We start from the raw sequence: 14,013 nt of genomic DNA on the forward strand, positions 1-14,013 counted from the left end.
TGCAGTGCAGGAGGGAGGGGGGCCCCACAGCATGATGGGAAATGAGGCTCCCTCCCCCTCCCTGTCTGCCTACTCATCTGCCTGCACTTCCTAGGGAAGTCACAGCCCAGCCTGCAGCAAGGTGAGCAGAGCTGTTATCCTTCTCCCTGATCTCTGCCAAGGCATGCCATGCTGAGCTCTGTAGTTCTGCACTAGCAACTGCTGCCATGGAACTACAGTTCCCAGCATGCCCTGCTTTGTAGCTCTCACCCATCCTTGCTTTTGCAATGTGTGGACCTTGCTGAGCATTGTAGTCCTGTAGGGTGCTCCCAGGAAACTACAATTCCCAGCATGCATTGGGCTTGCTTGTTGATCTGATCATGTCTGTGCCATGTAGTGGCTGGCGATGGCAGCCTGGTAGCTGCAGAATATCATGAGTCAGTAAGCTGTGCAGAGCATCTGGTATTCAGAATGGATCTGTGTCTGATGATCTGTCCTAAAGTTGTGTGTGTGTGTGTGTGTGTGTGTGTGTGTGTGTGTAATGCTAAGCACTGTATTCCTGCTTGATGCATGGTCTTGGATCTGTACAACTACAAATCCCAGCATGCACTGATTTAGTCTAGTACATAGCAAGCCTTGTATCCATGGTAACCCTGAAGATAGATATAATGCACAGAGCCTGTGATTGCAGTAAGACAAGTGCCAGCATGCTCCCGTTTTTGTACCCTGGTCTGGGGCTGGATCTGTTCACATGCAATGCATTCTAAACAACATGCGTATATCTGTCATGCTTGATGTGTGTGTGTGTTTGTTTTTTTTCTTTCTTGTTGCTCTTCTAGCAGCTTGATGCTATAAGGGTCACTCCATCTAAAACTGATGTTTTTGCTGTAGGCGAAACTTGTTGGGATCAGTAAGTAACCCATTGCCTTCTTATCTCTTTTTGTGGTGCAGGGATAAGCAACAGGTTCAGTTTAAAGACATAGTCCACCTTTTGCAAAAAAATAAAAAATATTAATACATGCACCCACATTAATGAAATAAAAAAATATGCATTGATCACATTTTTGCTTTGAAGCCTGCAGAAAATTGCAACTGTGATCAGTGTTTGATGGGTAATGATGGGCTCAGGCATGTTCAGATTGAACCTGCCAGGAACCCGTCGCTGCACACCACCAATAAGGATGGGCTCTGGCGTGTTCGCAACCCCACGTACCCGAGCCCGCCAAGAAGCTGACACTGCGCAGCACTAATCACAGGCAGTGAGACATTTGCCATTCTCTGCGGCTCGGGAAATGTCTCACTGCCTGTGATTAGCGATGCGCAGTGTCAGCTTCCTGGCGGGCATGTGGAGTTGCGAACACACCTGAGCCCATCCTTAACCACCAATCATAGGCAGCTGCACATACACATGCTGCCTATGATTGGCATTGTGCAGTGGTGGCTTCCTGAGGGGATTTCCGATCTAAACATGTCCAAGTCCATCATTTATTCATGGGTGCAATGCACAGGCTTCTGCATTATTTACCACTAGGGATGAGCTCAGGCGTGTTCGCACACTCCATGTGCAGAGCCTGCCAGGAAGTCGGCGCAGTGCTGCGCTAATCACAGGCAGTGAGACATTTCCCGATCTCTGCAGCCGCACATCAGGGCAATTTCTCACTGCCTGTAATTAGCGCAGCTCTGCGCTGACTTCCTGGCGGGCTCTGCACGTGGACTGTGCGAACACGCCGGAGCTCACCTTACTTGCAACCAGCCACAGGTCTGTACGGAACTTTATAATAAGGCTGGAGGAAGGAAAACATGGACTGCAAATGCATTGATGTCACAGTGCAGTTGTGTCAGCATGATCTGCCTTGGTGGCAGATGGGAGTTGTAGTCTTCCCATTCACAGATTACTGGAAAAGAAGGCTGTGAGAGTGGGCTAAAATAAATGGGAAGCTCTAGAAAGGAGCACCCTGTAATTCAGTTGAGGAATGTTACACTCTAAATATGGGTATAACTTGACACATGGTTCCAAACGTGGACTAAAACTAGCCACAGATGTTGCATATGCTGAACAGGCCGAGATCTGAGCCATGTATGGGCAGGCTTAATTGCTGCTAAAAAAAAACCCTTGGGGAATTCTTCAAATCTTTCTCAAATTGGGCAGGCTGAATGTACCCAAGTTGATCGATTGATGAACTTTGGTACAACCCGCATGCTCGATTTTACATGCAATATGTTATAGCCGCTAGCAATAATCACTGTATTCTCCTGTTGGGGGGGCCCAGGGCCATTGCCACGCCTTGTAGCTTCACAGCTGGCCCACCACTGCACATGCGCGAGCCTTGCTGTACCCTGTGAATTGTCCCGCCGCCTTATGGGACCTGTGATTTGTTCCAGGAGGCTGTGAGCAGAGAGAGGGGGCCAAACCTCTGTTTAGATCGCCTAGGCAATCTGGGCAGAGGTGGGAGTGGCTAACTGTCAAAACCAGGAACCTGGTGCCCATACAAAACAAAGTGTCCAAAAGTTGAATAGGTGGGGGCAAAGAGGCAGAGAGGCGGTACTTCCCTTTAGGGGTGAAGTTCCACCTTAATGGCAAGTGGATGAACTTTTTTGGGTGTGAAGCTCAAAAAGGTATGTGAGGTTTTTTTTTTTTTTTTTGCATGCATGGCACGGTCCATTCAAATAAATGGTCTGCCTATGCATATAGTACAAAAACGCACACACACACAAAAAATGCATTTCGCAATACGCTGGCTGTGAACCTAGCCGTAGCCTAACACCCAAGTTATTTGAAGTAGAATTCTAGTAGCATGCCCAAAGCTCAGCACCATCTTTCCATGTTATTCAATTGTGCCACTCATTACTGAGAGATGTACTAAGCAGTGCTCAGAAAATTATAGGCGCTTCTTCAGGGCATGATCATGCATTTTTGGTCTTGAAAGACTTCAACAGATGCGCCAGAAAATCAAGTTTAAAGCGGAGTTCAACCCAAAAGTGGAACTTGCGCTTGTTGTACTCTCCCCCCCCCCCCCGATGCCACATCTGTCGTCTTTCACAAGTGTCCTGTTCCCGCTTCCGGGAGCCTCAGGGAGTTCCCACTTCTGGGAGCCTCAGCCGCGGTTATTGACATCACCCAGGCTCCCTCCTTCCCTGGCTCAGGCAGAGGCGACTCTTTAATTAATTAGGCGGTCGCCTAAGGCCTCCCTCTCACAGGGGCCTCACAGCTGACTAATTTGCCAACACATTACCCCAGTTTTGAGGGACAGGGGACCTTAATGCTGCTGTGTTCAGGCAGCGTTAAGAACCCTGTCTCACTCAGGTATGGGGCCGCCAGCGTCTTTAACCAGTGAATAGCTCGTATTTAAAGTGGAGCTCCAGGCTCCTTCAGAAAAAAAATACAAATACTGTAGCTGCTGACTTTTAATATTAGAACACTTACCTGTCCATGAATCCAGCAGTGACTTCTCCCAAGCTGATTTTTCAATCAGCTCTTGGGTGCTGCCACCGCCATCTTGCATAAGGGAAACCGATAGTGAAGCCTTGCAGCTTCACAGCTGGTTCCCTACTGCACATGCATAAAGCACGCATATATAGTAAAATACCCAACTATAGTGGAGATATGGACTGGAGGGAGAAATGGAGAACAGCAGGATAACCTGTGTTTTATTTATTTTTTTGCAGAATACAGAAATTAATCTTATAGTACCTGAGTGAGTATGAACAACATGTAATACATTATTTAGTGGGATCATAGAGTGGAAGTGGCAATAGAGTCCAAGTTTAAATAAGGCACCTCATTCCAATAAGAAATTTAGAAAATTGGAAAGAGTTGAAGGGCTTATTACGGTGCCCAAAAAAAACAAAAAATAAAAAAGTGTACACCATGATATATATGGAAAAATATATATAAATTTTATTACATAACAAAAACATCCATTTAATTGTTACACAAAAACGGACAATATTAAAAACAAAATCAGCCTTCGTAAAGGATAATCAAGTCGGATCTTCCCTACATGTTTTGCCAAGGCATTGGCTTCTTCAGGGGAACAGAATAGACCGACAATGTGGATAAAAAGCTCAAAATCAGCCCCACGATCCGGCAAATGCTTATGAACACCCGAGAGGGTGTAACTATCAATGACACCAACAAATTGCAGCTGCAGGGGGCAGTGGCGGACAGATGAACTAATAGTATTAAAATCAACCAAAAGTTCAGGGACGCTATAGAAATGATTGGATGAAAAAAGGCATGAAAAAAGGCAGTACCACCCATCAGAAACCAACTCGACTATAAGACACTGACACACCAAAATAATCAAATAACTGTGTCAGGCGTATGTGTCTCTTTGTCAACCTTAAAAATGTTCAGCTCATTCAGCTAATGATGGGACTTCTTCAATTTTTTTAAATATTAATCTTTTTAAAACTTTTATTTATTTATTTTAACATTGAAGTGAATAAGAGCATGCTTCAAATCCTTAAAATCTTCTTCCGCTCCCAAAAGTTTTAGTGCCTTCATACTTTCACCTACAGATGCCAAACAAACTTTAAAATGTTCACAAAATATTCATCTGGCTATATCTTTTCAGTTTGATATCTTTTACAGTTTTTGTGAAAAAACTGTTTTAGTGATCATTTCAGGAAATGTTATCGATTAAACAGTTTGTATTGGGCTGCTTAGAATGGATGATGTCATAGCTAGAGCATAGAGCCTTAGGAAAATTATCTTAGTTGCTTCTCTATAAATTGCTCTCACGCCCACAAGATCTACTTGTCATACCCAATTTATACATCAAAACAAAGGTTTTTTTTTTTGTCTCGTTTCAGGCAATGTGCTTTTGTGATACGCCTTTTAGTTTTTGGCTGGTTGAGCTTCCAAATGACAAGAGTTCTAAACTTTCTTCCATTGACTGTCCTGTATAAATTTCTTCACATTTCCCAGCGAAACGCACAGCCAACTTCTTTTTTAAATCGCTGACATGCCCACATTTTTAAGTTTATCAACATAAATTTTATACCAATACGTTCATAGAGGCCCTGTGTCTCTAACGGTGAAGTCGATAGATATATTAAGGCTTGTTTGAAGGGTTCTCTCACACTGTCCCTCACTCATTAGCTGTGGGGATTAATCAAAAAGCTTTTCAAAAAACCTTTAAATATTCCACATCTTTCATATATTAGTGGTGTTAAACTTTTTTTTTTTTTTTTTTTTTATGAAATTTATGTTTATTTTAAAACCATTCCTACTTTTCCAACTATTCTCACTGCAACTTTTTCTTACGGATTTAAGCTATTCATCCAGTTAGCTTTAGCTATTCAGCATTCCCACTCATTTTCTCCAGGAAATGCATTTTCTAGTTATTGATAGTTATTTATGATGTGGGTTTAATGACACCTTAACATGAAGATGCTGATGCTATGCTACTTTTAAAAACGTAGGAATTAGTCCCCATGCACACAAGGCTTTTAGCTAACCTCAGAAAAAAAAATGCCTGGTATTTTTAAACACGTCAAGCACTCAGGCATTAATTAACTTCATTTAGCCAGGAGTTTGGCAGTTGTACTGAATTAATGCTCAAGTGCTTGATGCGCCTAGCATTTAGATGTGTGTTTGGACATGTTTTAAATGCGTCAAGCAATTAATTTTTTTATTTAATTTATTTATTTTTAAATGTATTTTATTTTATTTTTTTTATGTAAAAACGTGTCTGCCCCTGGACATGCTGGCAGTGTTTTTTTTCTCCTGCCTCCAAATACCTATGTGTGCACAGACACCTAGCCTATCATGGATGGGCATTTAGAGGCATAAAAAAACAAAACCCCAGATGCACCTAAAAGCAGCGGTAAAAATGTTGTGTGTGCGGATGGGTTCTTATATGTAGGCTATGAATCACTAGGTGATGTAGATTTTATTTTTCTTATGGACAGACGTAGTGCAACCATGTAATGGTTATTTGATGCCCAGGACCAAGAGAAGCAAAATGCTGCTGGGGAAGGAGGAGGATAGGGTGATGTATTTTCAGTGAAAATTCAAATTATGATTTATTTGTATTTTTTTTTCTTTTCTTATGCAGAAAAACTGGTGAGTTTTTATTTGGAGCACTAAACAGCAATGGAGAGTCCGCAGGCCTCACTAGGCTGTAAAACATGGCGCTGCCCAGATGGAAGCTTCACCAAAACCATTCTCGAGCCGGGATCCGGAGTGGACAAGCCCAAAGAGCATGCTGTATGCATGATATATTTAGAGCATCTCACTAACCCCCCATCCCAGCTGTGCTCCACATCTGACCCCGGTTATCCTGCTGGAAGCTGGGTTGAGGTGGAACTTGGGGAGGGGGACACTGCACAGGACCGCCTAGTTGACCAGTGTCTAGAGACCATGCTTCAAGGGGAGGTCTGTCAGGTGGACAGCCCACTAGGATTCCAGCTCATCTTGCGGCTGAAAAGCTTTGAAAAGGGCACAGAAACTTGGGAACTGGAACCAAGCGAGAAGATCCAAGGAGCGATAAAGGATCGGGAAAAGGGTGGCATGGCCTTCAGGGATGGTAACATCGAAGGGGCAGAGAGGCGGTATACCCGGGGGCTCAGACTCTTGGTGTGCACCCCCGGGGAAGCTGAAGAGGAAAAGGTCGCGCTTCTGTCCAACTTGGCCGCTTGTGACCTCAAGAAGAGACGTTTTCGAGAAGCGGAGGTGAGGTGCACCCGAATTCTAGACATGGATCCCAACCACCTCAAAGCTCTGTACCGGAGAGGTATAGCCAGGGCGGGCATGTCGGACTGGGAGGGTGCAAGGGGCGACTTTGACAAGCTGCTGAAATTGGATCCAGGTAACAAGGAAGCGAAGAGGGAGCTGTTGAGCGTTCGTGAGAAGGAGAAGATTGCGCAGGCGCAAATAAGCAAAGCCTTGGGGAAGATGTTCCTTTAAAGTGAACCTATTGCCTCCTCAAGGAAATGGTGGACAGTGTCGGGCACATTTGGTGTTGCAAGCGCAGGCAGTGTAGAAACTCCAACCATCGTTAAGTTGCTGTAATCAGAGATCTGGTTGCTTTGGGTTACTGCTCATCTATATTGCTGTTTGTGTCGTTGCAAATCTCCTCGCCTTATTGAATAAGCTTGCACATGGACTAAACCACACGATCACAAGGACATCACTGAGGCAAGAGACCTAAAATGACTCAATGGTTGCAAAAAAGCCCCCTTCTGTCAGCTAAAAGAGAAAAAATAACCACTGGCAGTGTGAGCAGGTGACAGGTGCACTTATGCTGACACTGGAGTGTGTGTGCGTAGAGAATTTGTCTAATATACCTCAGGGAGAGACTTAATAGAATGGTGTGTTGAACGGGGCACAGGATGCTTGGTAAATATTATGTACAAATAAATTTGTGTTATTTATACCTGTTTTATTATTATTTTTTATTGTATGTGCGCTGAATTATCCAATGTCCACAGCGTGTGGATATCCCCTGATTTGGGGTGGGTGGTTCTTGAAGGCCAGACGGTTGTTTGACATAAAGTGTAGGCCAGGACAGCAAACAGCAATGTGCTACTAAACCCAGGGCCCTGCATTAACTATACCTGGTCTCCCACCGGTACACAGAACATGGAAAGAACAAGTAAATATTAACTGCTAAATCCCTTATCTCATTAGCAGTATATAGCAGTCTTGTGACTTCTATCAGTGCCTGGTTAAAGCTTATAGGAGGAGTTTTCTGTTTTTTACTGGCTGTCCTATCGGGATGCAGGGCCCCTGACCCTCTGTCTGGACAGTGCTGATTCACCCTGTGCAGATCATGTGCACTCTCCCAAAAAAAAAAAAAAAAACCTCCAATACACGCAAACTGAGCATGCTCAGCCTGACTCGAGTACTCTGTCTTATCCGGACATGTTTGAGTCAGTAGAGGATCTGTGCATACAAGCTCAAACAGCCTTTTTACACAATGCAGAGGATTAACCTCTTGGGTTCCACAGTGAGTAACAAGCATGCTTTATTGCATACACAACCTGGTTTTACTTTTGTGGGTTTAGTAATGCTTTAATATTAATTTAAGTTGGAAATAGACATAGGTGTATAGTAGGGGTCTCAAACTCAAATTAACTGAGGGCCACAAGACAAGTTTTCACATCCAATGGGGGCCGCATGCAAAACTCAACTTTCCCGCCAGCATTGGTGTCAGTGGACGCACTATTAACCCTCAGCATTGGTGTCAGCGGACACACTATTAACCCCCAGCATTGGTGTCAGCGGATGCACTATTAACCCCCAGCATTGGTGTCAGCGGACACACTATTAACCCCCAGCATTGGTGTCAGCGGATGCACTATTAACCCCCAGCATTGGTGTCAGCGGACACACTATTAACCCCCAGCATTGGTGTCAGCGGACGCAATTTTAACCCCCAGCATTGGTGTCAGCGGACGCACTATTAACCCCAAGCATTACCCCCTAAACTCCAAAGATCTTCACAAATTTTAACCCCAGTCACGCAAATAAGGGCTTTGCTCAGCCTCTGTGTGATGGCTCACTTACCTCTCCTCCTGGCAGTCAGCTGGTGGCCTGATCTTCTGCCTCCCAAGTCCTCTCCTCCTGTTAGGTCCTGGCTTCATCACAGGCCTAGTGGCAGGGCACTCTGAGTACACCACAATCTTAAGCCCTGAGGTGGCACTAGGACCCTGGATCCGGGCCAGGGTTCTGTTGAGAAGTGCCCGCTATCGAATAGTGCCCGGCGCGAACTGCGCATGGGCCATACATAATAGCACAACAGCTGATTTTATGATCAGCTGCTGTGTTGGCGAGACGGTGCCTGCGATTGAAGACGTTTTTCAGTCAGGTTGTGCCTTGCACTGCCGAGGAGTGTTTGTGATGGGCGCTGATGTTTTTAATGATGGCCAGTGCTGCAAAGATGGGGACGGAAGTTTTAACGATGCCCAAACAAATCTTTATCTGCTATTCTTCCTGGAGGGCCTATTTAGCTAGCTAAACATTTAAAATTCTGCCCCCATCTTTGCAGCTGTGGCCATCAATGAAAATATCTGCCCCCTTCGTGTTAAATTCTGCCCCTCAACTACATGAATGTGCCCTGGCACAATCTGACTGCACAATGTCTTCAGTCGACTATTGTGCGCAGGTGCTGTCTCGCCGACACAGCAGCTGATTGTAAAATCAGCTGTTGTGGTATTCCATACGGCGCATGCGCAGTTCGTCCCAGGCACTATTCGATAGAACTAGGTGTGCAGGGCGAGGGCAGTTCCTCCCTCCGCTCTGCTCTCCTGTGTTGTGTGCGCTGGGCTGCAGCAGCATACAGGGCAGAAGAGATGGAGAGAGAGAGCTCCCAGCTGCTGCCATCCACCTAGGATCAACCCTGCCTGCGGGCCATTTGTAACCAGTCCGCGGGCCAGTACTTTGCGACCCCTGGTGTATAGCAATTCATCCAGCAAAAGAGCATGTACTGTACATTCGTTCTGTGCAAACTCATCAGCTGAGAATGTGGCAAAATTGAATGTTCTTAGGCTGTTTTCCCATCTGCTCAAATCTTCTAAAAATATTATGGTTGGTAGTAAAGATAGATTCCTTTATAGCGAACATAGAGCGAATTGTGGAAAATGCCACATTATGGCCAGTGGATGCAGCTATAGATCTTAAGAAATAAATATCAGAGTAATTTAGGAAAATAAAGCATTATGGCCACTAGATGGGGCTAAGGATCATAGGAAATAAATATATCATAGAGTGAATTGGGAAATTCAAGCATTATGACCATGTGATGGTGCTGAAGATCATGGGAAATAAATACAGTGGGAAAATCAACTATTTGATCCCCTGCAGATTTTGAAAAGTTTGCCCACTTACAAAGAAACAAAGGGGGTTATTTACTAAAGGAAAATCCACTTTGCACTGCAAGTGCACTTGGAAGTAAAGTCGCTGTAGATTTGAGGGGGACATGCAAGGAAAAAAAAAAAAACGGCATTTTAGCTTGTTACATGATTGGATGATAAAATCAGCAGAGCTTCCACTCATTTCAGATCTACCCCTCAGATCTACAGTGACTGCACTTCCAAGTGCACTTGTAGTGCAAAGTGAATTTGCCTTTCGTAAATAACCGCCAAAGTGTCTATAATTTTTATCATAGATGTATTTTAAATGATAAAGGCAGAATATTGACCATAAATCCAGAAAAAAAACCCACAAAAAACAAATGCTATAAATTAAGTTGCAGTTCAGTGAGTAAAATAGGTATTTGATTCCCAAGCAAAACATGACTTAGTACTTGGGGGAGAAATCCTTGTCGGCAAGCACAGAGGTCAGACGTTTTTTGTAGTTGGTTACCAGGTTTGCACACATCTCAGGAGGGATTTTGGTCCACTCTTCTTTATAGATGTTCTCTTAATCCTTAAGGTTTCTGGTCTGTCTCTTGGCAGCTTGAAGTTTCAGCTCCCTCCATAAATTTTTTATAGGATTAAGATCTGGAGACTGGCGAGGCCACTTTACTTAAATGCGCTTCTTCTCGAGCCACTCCCTTTTGTTGCCTTTTAATGTTTAATGTTTTGGGTCATTATCATGCTGGAAGACCCATCCACGACCCATCTTCAGTGTTCTGGCTGAGGGACAAAGGTTCTCATCCAAGACATGGCCCCCTCCATTTTCCCCTCAATGAGGCAAAGACAGCCAGCCTGTACCTTTTAGCAGAGAAACGGCCCCAAAGCATAATGTTTCAATCTCCGTGTTTGACAGTAGGCATGGTGTTTTTAGGGTCATAGTCAGCATTTTTCTTCCTCCAAACACGGCGAGTTGAGTTAATGGCAAAGAGCTCCGTTGTGGTTTCATCTGACCAGAGCACTTTCTCCTAATCCTTCTCTGAATTATTTAGATGTTCATTGGCAGCACCGTACATGTGCCTTCTTGAGGAGGAGAACTTGCTGTGTTTGGAGGAAGAAAAAATGCTGACTATGACCCTAAGAATTCCATCCCTACAGTCAAGCATGGAGGTGGAAACTTCATGCTTTGGGGCTGTTTCTCTGCTAAAGGTGCAGACCGACTTTGCCGCATTGAGGGGCCAATGGACGGGGCCATATATTGTAAAATCTTGGATGAGAACCTTCTTCCCTCAGCCAGAACACTGAAGATGGGTCGTGGATGGGACTTCCAGCATGACAATGACCCAAAACATACCGCAAAGTTAACAAAGGAGGGGCTCATCAAGAAGCACAATAAGGTCTTGGAGTGGCCTAGCCAGTCTCCAGACCTTAAAGTGGAACTTCACTCACTTTTTCAACTTTTCATCTATTAAATCTCCTGGCCTTGTTGCTTCCTTTTCTTGTCTGATAAAAAGTCTCTCTCTCTCCCTCTCTCTCCCCACAGTTAAAATGTCTGCAGGCAAACTCAGTGGAGGGAGATTTCTGCAGCATATTTGGCAAGTACAGAATATATAAAATAATATGCAAAGTGGTTGGAGGGAAGCTTCAGAATGGCAAATATGTTTTTATTACAAATTATGTGAGCAGACTGCAGTTCCTTTTTAAAGAGGAAGTAAACCCTGATGAGTTTACTTCCTCTTTGTCTCCCTGCAAAGGTAAAGCATAATGGGCTACTATGCATCGCATAGTATCCCATTATGTGTCACTTACCTGACACAGGAGCCATCGATGTCACTGCTGTCTAGATGTGCATTTCATTTCGTTCCGAATCGAAATTCGGTTGAATTTTCATTATTCGGACATTCGGATGCATCCGAATTACAATGCTAATGAATTCAAGCGAAATTCGAATCAAATTCGAAAAATGACATTTTGCGACCCGAATTTGGGGCCATGTATCTCAGGGTCACTTATAGCTAGAAACACCAAATTTGGTATACAAACACAATAGAACTATCACTAAAACATCTCCAAATTTGTTTCTAGCACCAAATGACCCCGAGATAAATGGCCCTAAAGTCGGGTCGCAAAATATTTTCGAATCCGGTTGAAATAGTTTCAAATGCAGTTGAAATAATTTCGAATCATATTGAAATCATTTTGAATCCGGTAGAAATATTTTAGAATAGAATATAAAAGAATAGACTAGAAAAACAATAGAACAGATTAAATATAATATATTATATTCTGTTCTATCGTTTTTCTAGTCTATTTTCTATTTTATTATAATCTTTTCTATCCAAATTTAAAATGAATTAATTTAAAAATTTGAATTCATACTATTCGAAATTCAAATTTATTCTATTCAAATTTGAATTTCAGAAGATGGTTGTATATTCTTTCTATTTTATTCTATTAAATTATATATTTTTTTCTATTCTGTTCTAATCTTTTCTATTTGAATTAGAAATTTTGGAAGATGGTTAGTTACTTACTTATATATATCTGTCACATCAACTTTTCATACTTGTCATTGTCCACTTGCCACAAGTTGTGTATTGTATTTGTCCACTTGCCATGTCACCTGCCACAAGTTGTGTATTGTCCACTTTCCACATCACCTGCCACAAGTTGTGTATTGTCCACTTGCCACGAGTGCCATGTGATCGGCCATGAGTGCCACATGGCCAAGTTGTGGATTGTCCACTTGGCACGTCACCGGCCACCAAGTGACCCCAGATATGGGCAATATGCCAAGTACTTTTCTACAGCAGAGAATGACATTTTGCGACCTGACTTTGGGGCCACGTATCTCGTGGCCACTTATAGCTAGAAACACCAATTTGGTATACGAACACAATAGAACTAGCACTACAATATCTCCAAATTTGGTATTTCTAGCACTAAGTGACCCCGAGATACATGGCCCTAAAGTCGGGTCGCAAAATATTTTCAAATCCGGTTGAAATCGTTTCCAATGCGGTTGAAATAATTTCGAATCATGTTGAAATCATTTCGAATCGGGTAGAAATATTTTAGAATTTGGTTGAAATATTTTCGAATGCGACCGATTTTTCGAATTCAGTAGAAAACGAAAAGAAATCCAAAATGAATTTAACGAATATAACTAAATGAAATTAATTAATTAACGAATTAACACGAAACGAAACTAAACTAAACAAAGTTTTTCCTTTTGCACATGTCTACTGCTGTCCCCTGTAGCACGGAGCATCCATCTTCTTCCAGATATCACTGCTCCGGCCACTTCGAATTGCCAAGCGACAGCCAAGAAACCTCAAGGGTTTAGAGAAGATCGGTAAAGAGTGGACCGAAATCCCTTCTGAGATGTGTGAAAACCTGGCAACCAACTACAAGAAATGTCTTACCTCTGTGCTTGCCAACAAAGATTTCTCCACCAAGTACTAAATCATGTTTTGCTTGGGGGATCAAATACTTTTTTTATTTACTGAACTGCAGTGGCAGCTGGTGCTCAAATTTTTTTGGGGGGCGCAAACAAACTGAAAAATACTGAAAAAAAACCATCAATTGCAGCCTCACTGTGCCCATCAATTGCAGCCTCACTGTGCCCATCAATTGCAGCCTCACTGTGCCCATCAATTGCAGCCTCACTGTGCCCATCAATTGCAGCCTCACTGTGCCCATCAATTGCAGCCTCACTGTGCCCATCAATTGCAGACTCACTGTGCCATCAATTGCAGACTCACTGTGCCATCAATTGCAGACTCACTGTGCCATCAATTGCAGCCTCACTGTGCCCCATCGAATGCCACCACTGTTCCATTCAAAACTTGGTCACTGTGACCCCCCCCCCCCCCCTCACCGTTTGACTAGCACTTACCCTATCTTGGTGGTGGGTCAGGAAACGGGTGATGGTGGCGAGTTGTGGGACCTTGCAGCGGCGAGCTGTGTCCTCCATGCATCTCCCCTCCTCCTGATAGGCATCCGATAGCAGCGTCTGTCCTTTCAGCCAATCAAGTGAGGGTAACAGACCTGCGCTTCCTGATTGGCCAAGAGGCGGTTCAGTGTTAGAAAAACGAATATTCATTTGCTTTTCTAACAGAGCTGGGTGGACTTGGAGCGCAAAGTCCACCTTTTTTGAAGCCTATTCGAGCCTAAGGCTCTAATCAGGTGCTTCAAAAATACACCCCTGCCACTGTAATTAAGGCGCCCGAT

At 43.6% G+C, this 14,013-nt stretch overlaps 1 protein-coding gene across 4 annotated transcripts in view; it reads left to right on the top strand.

Moving 5' to 3' along the window:
• FKBPL (FKBP prolyl isomerase like) overlaps positions 1-7,359 on the top strand; it is a 35,512-nt gene extending 28,153 nt beyond the window's left edge. The window contains exons 1-2 of one of the 4 annotated variants that reach the window (XM_077483562.1): positions 1-121; positions 6,042-7,359. In XM_077483562.1, coding sequence (XP_077339688.1) covers positions 6,080-6,892 — 813 coding nt within the window. In that variant the 5' untranslated portion in view covers positions 1-121; positions 6,042-6,079 and the 3' untranslated portion in view covers positions 6,893-7,359. Of the gene's footprint in view, positions 122-377; positions 442-3,652; positions 3,675-6,041 lie in introns of those variants that run through there. The other 3 variants (XM_077483577.1, XM_077483588.1, XM_077483569.1) reach the window with 3 other exon arrangements.
• Positions 7,360-14,013: the final 6,654 nt, after the last annotated feature.

The sequence above is a fragment of the Lithobates pipiens genome, unplaced genomic scaffold (genome assembly GCF_037356315.1).
Source record: "Lithobates pipiens isolate NorthernLeopardFrog02 unplaced genomic scaffold, aLitPip1_a1.2 Scaffold_1, whole genome shotgun sequence".
Classification (NCBI taxonomy): domain Eukaryota; kingdom Metazoa; phylum Chordata; class Amphibia; order Anura; family Ranidae; genus Lithobates; species Lithobates pipiens.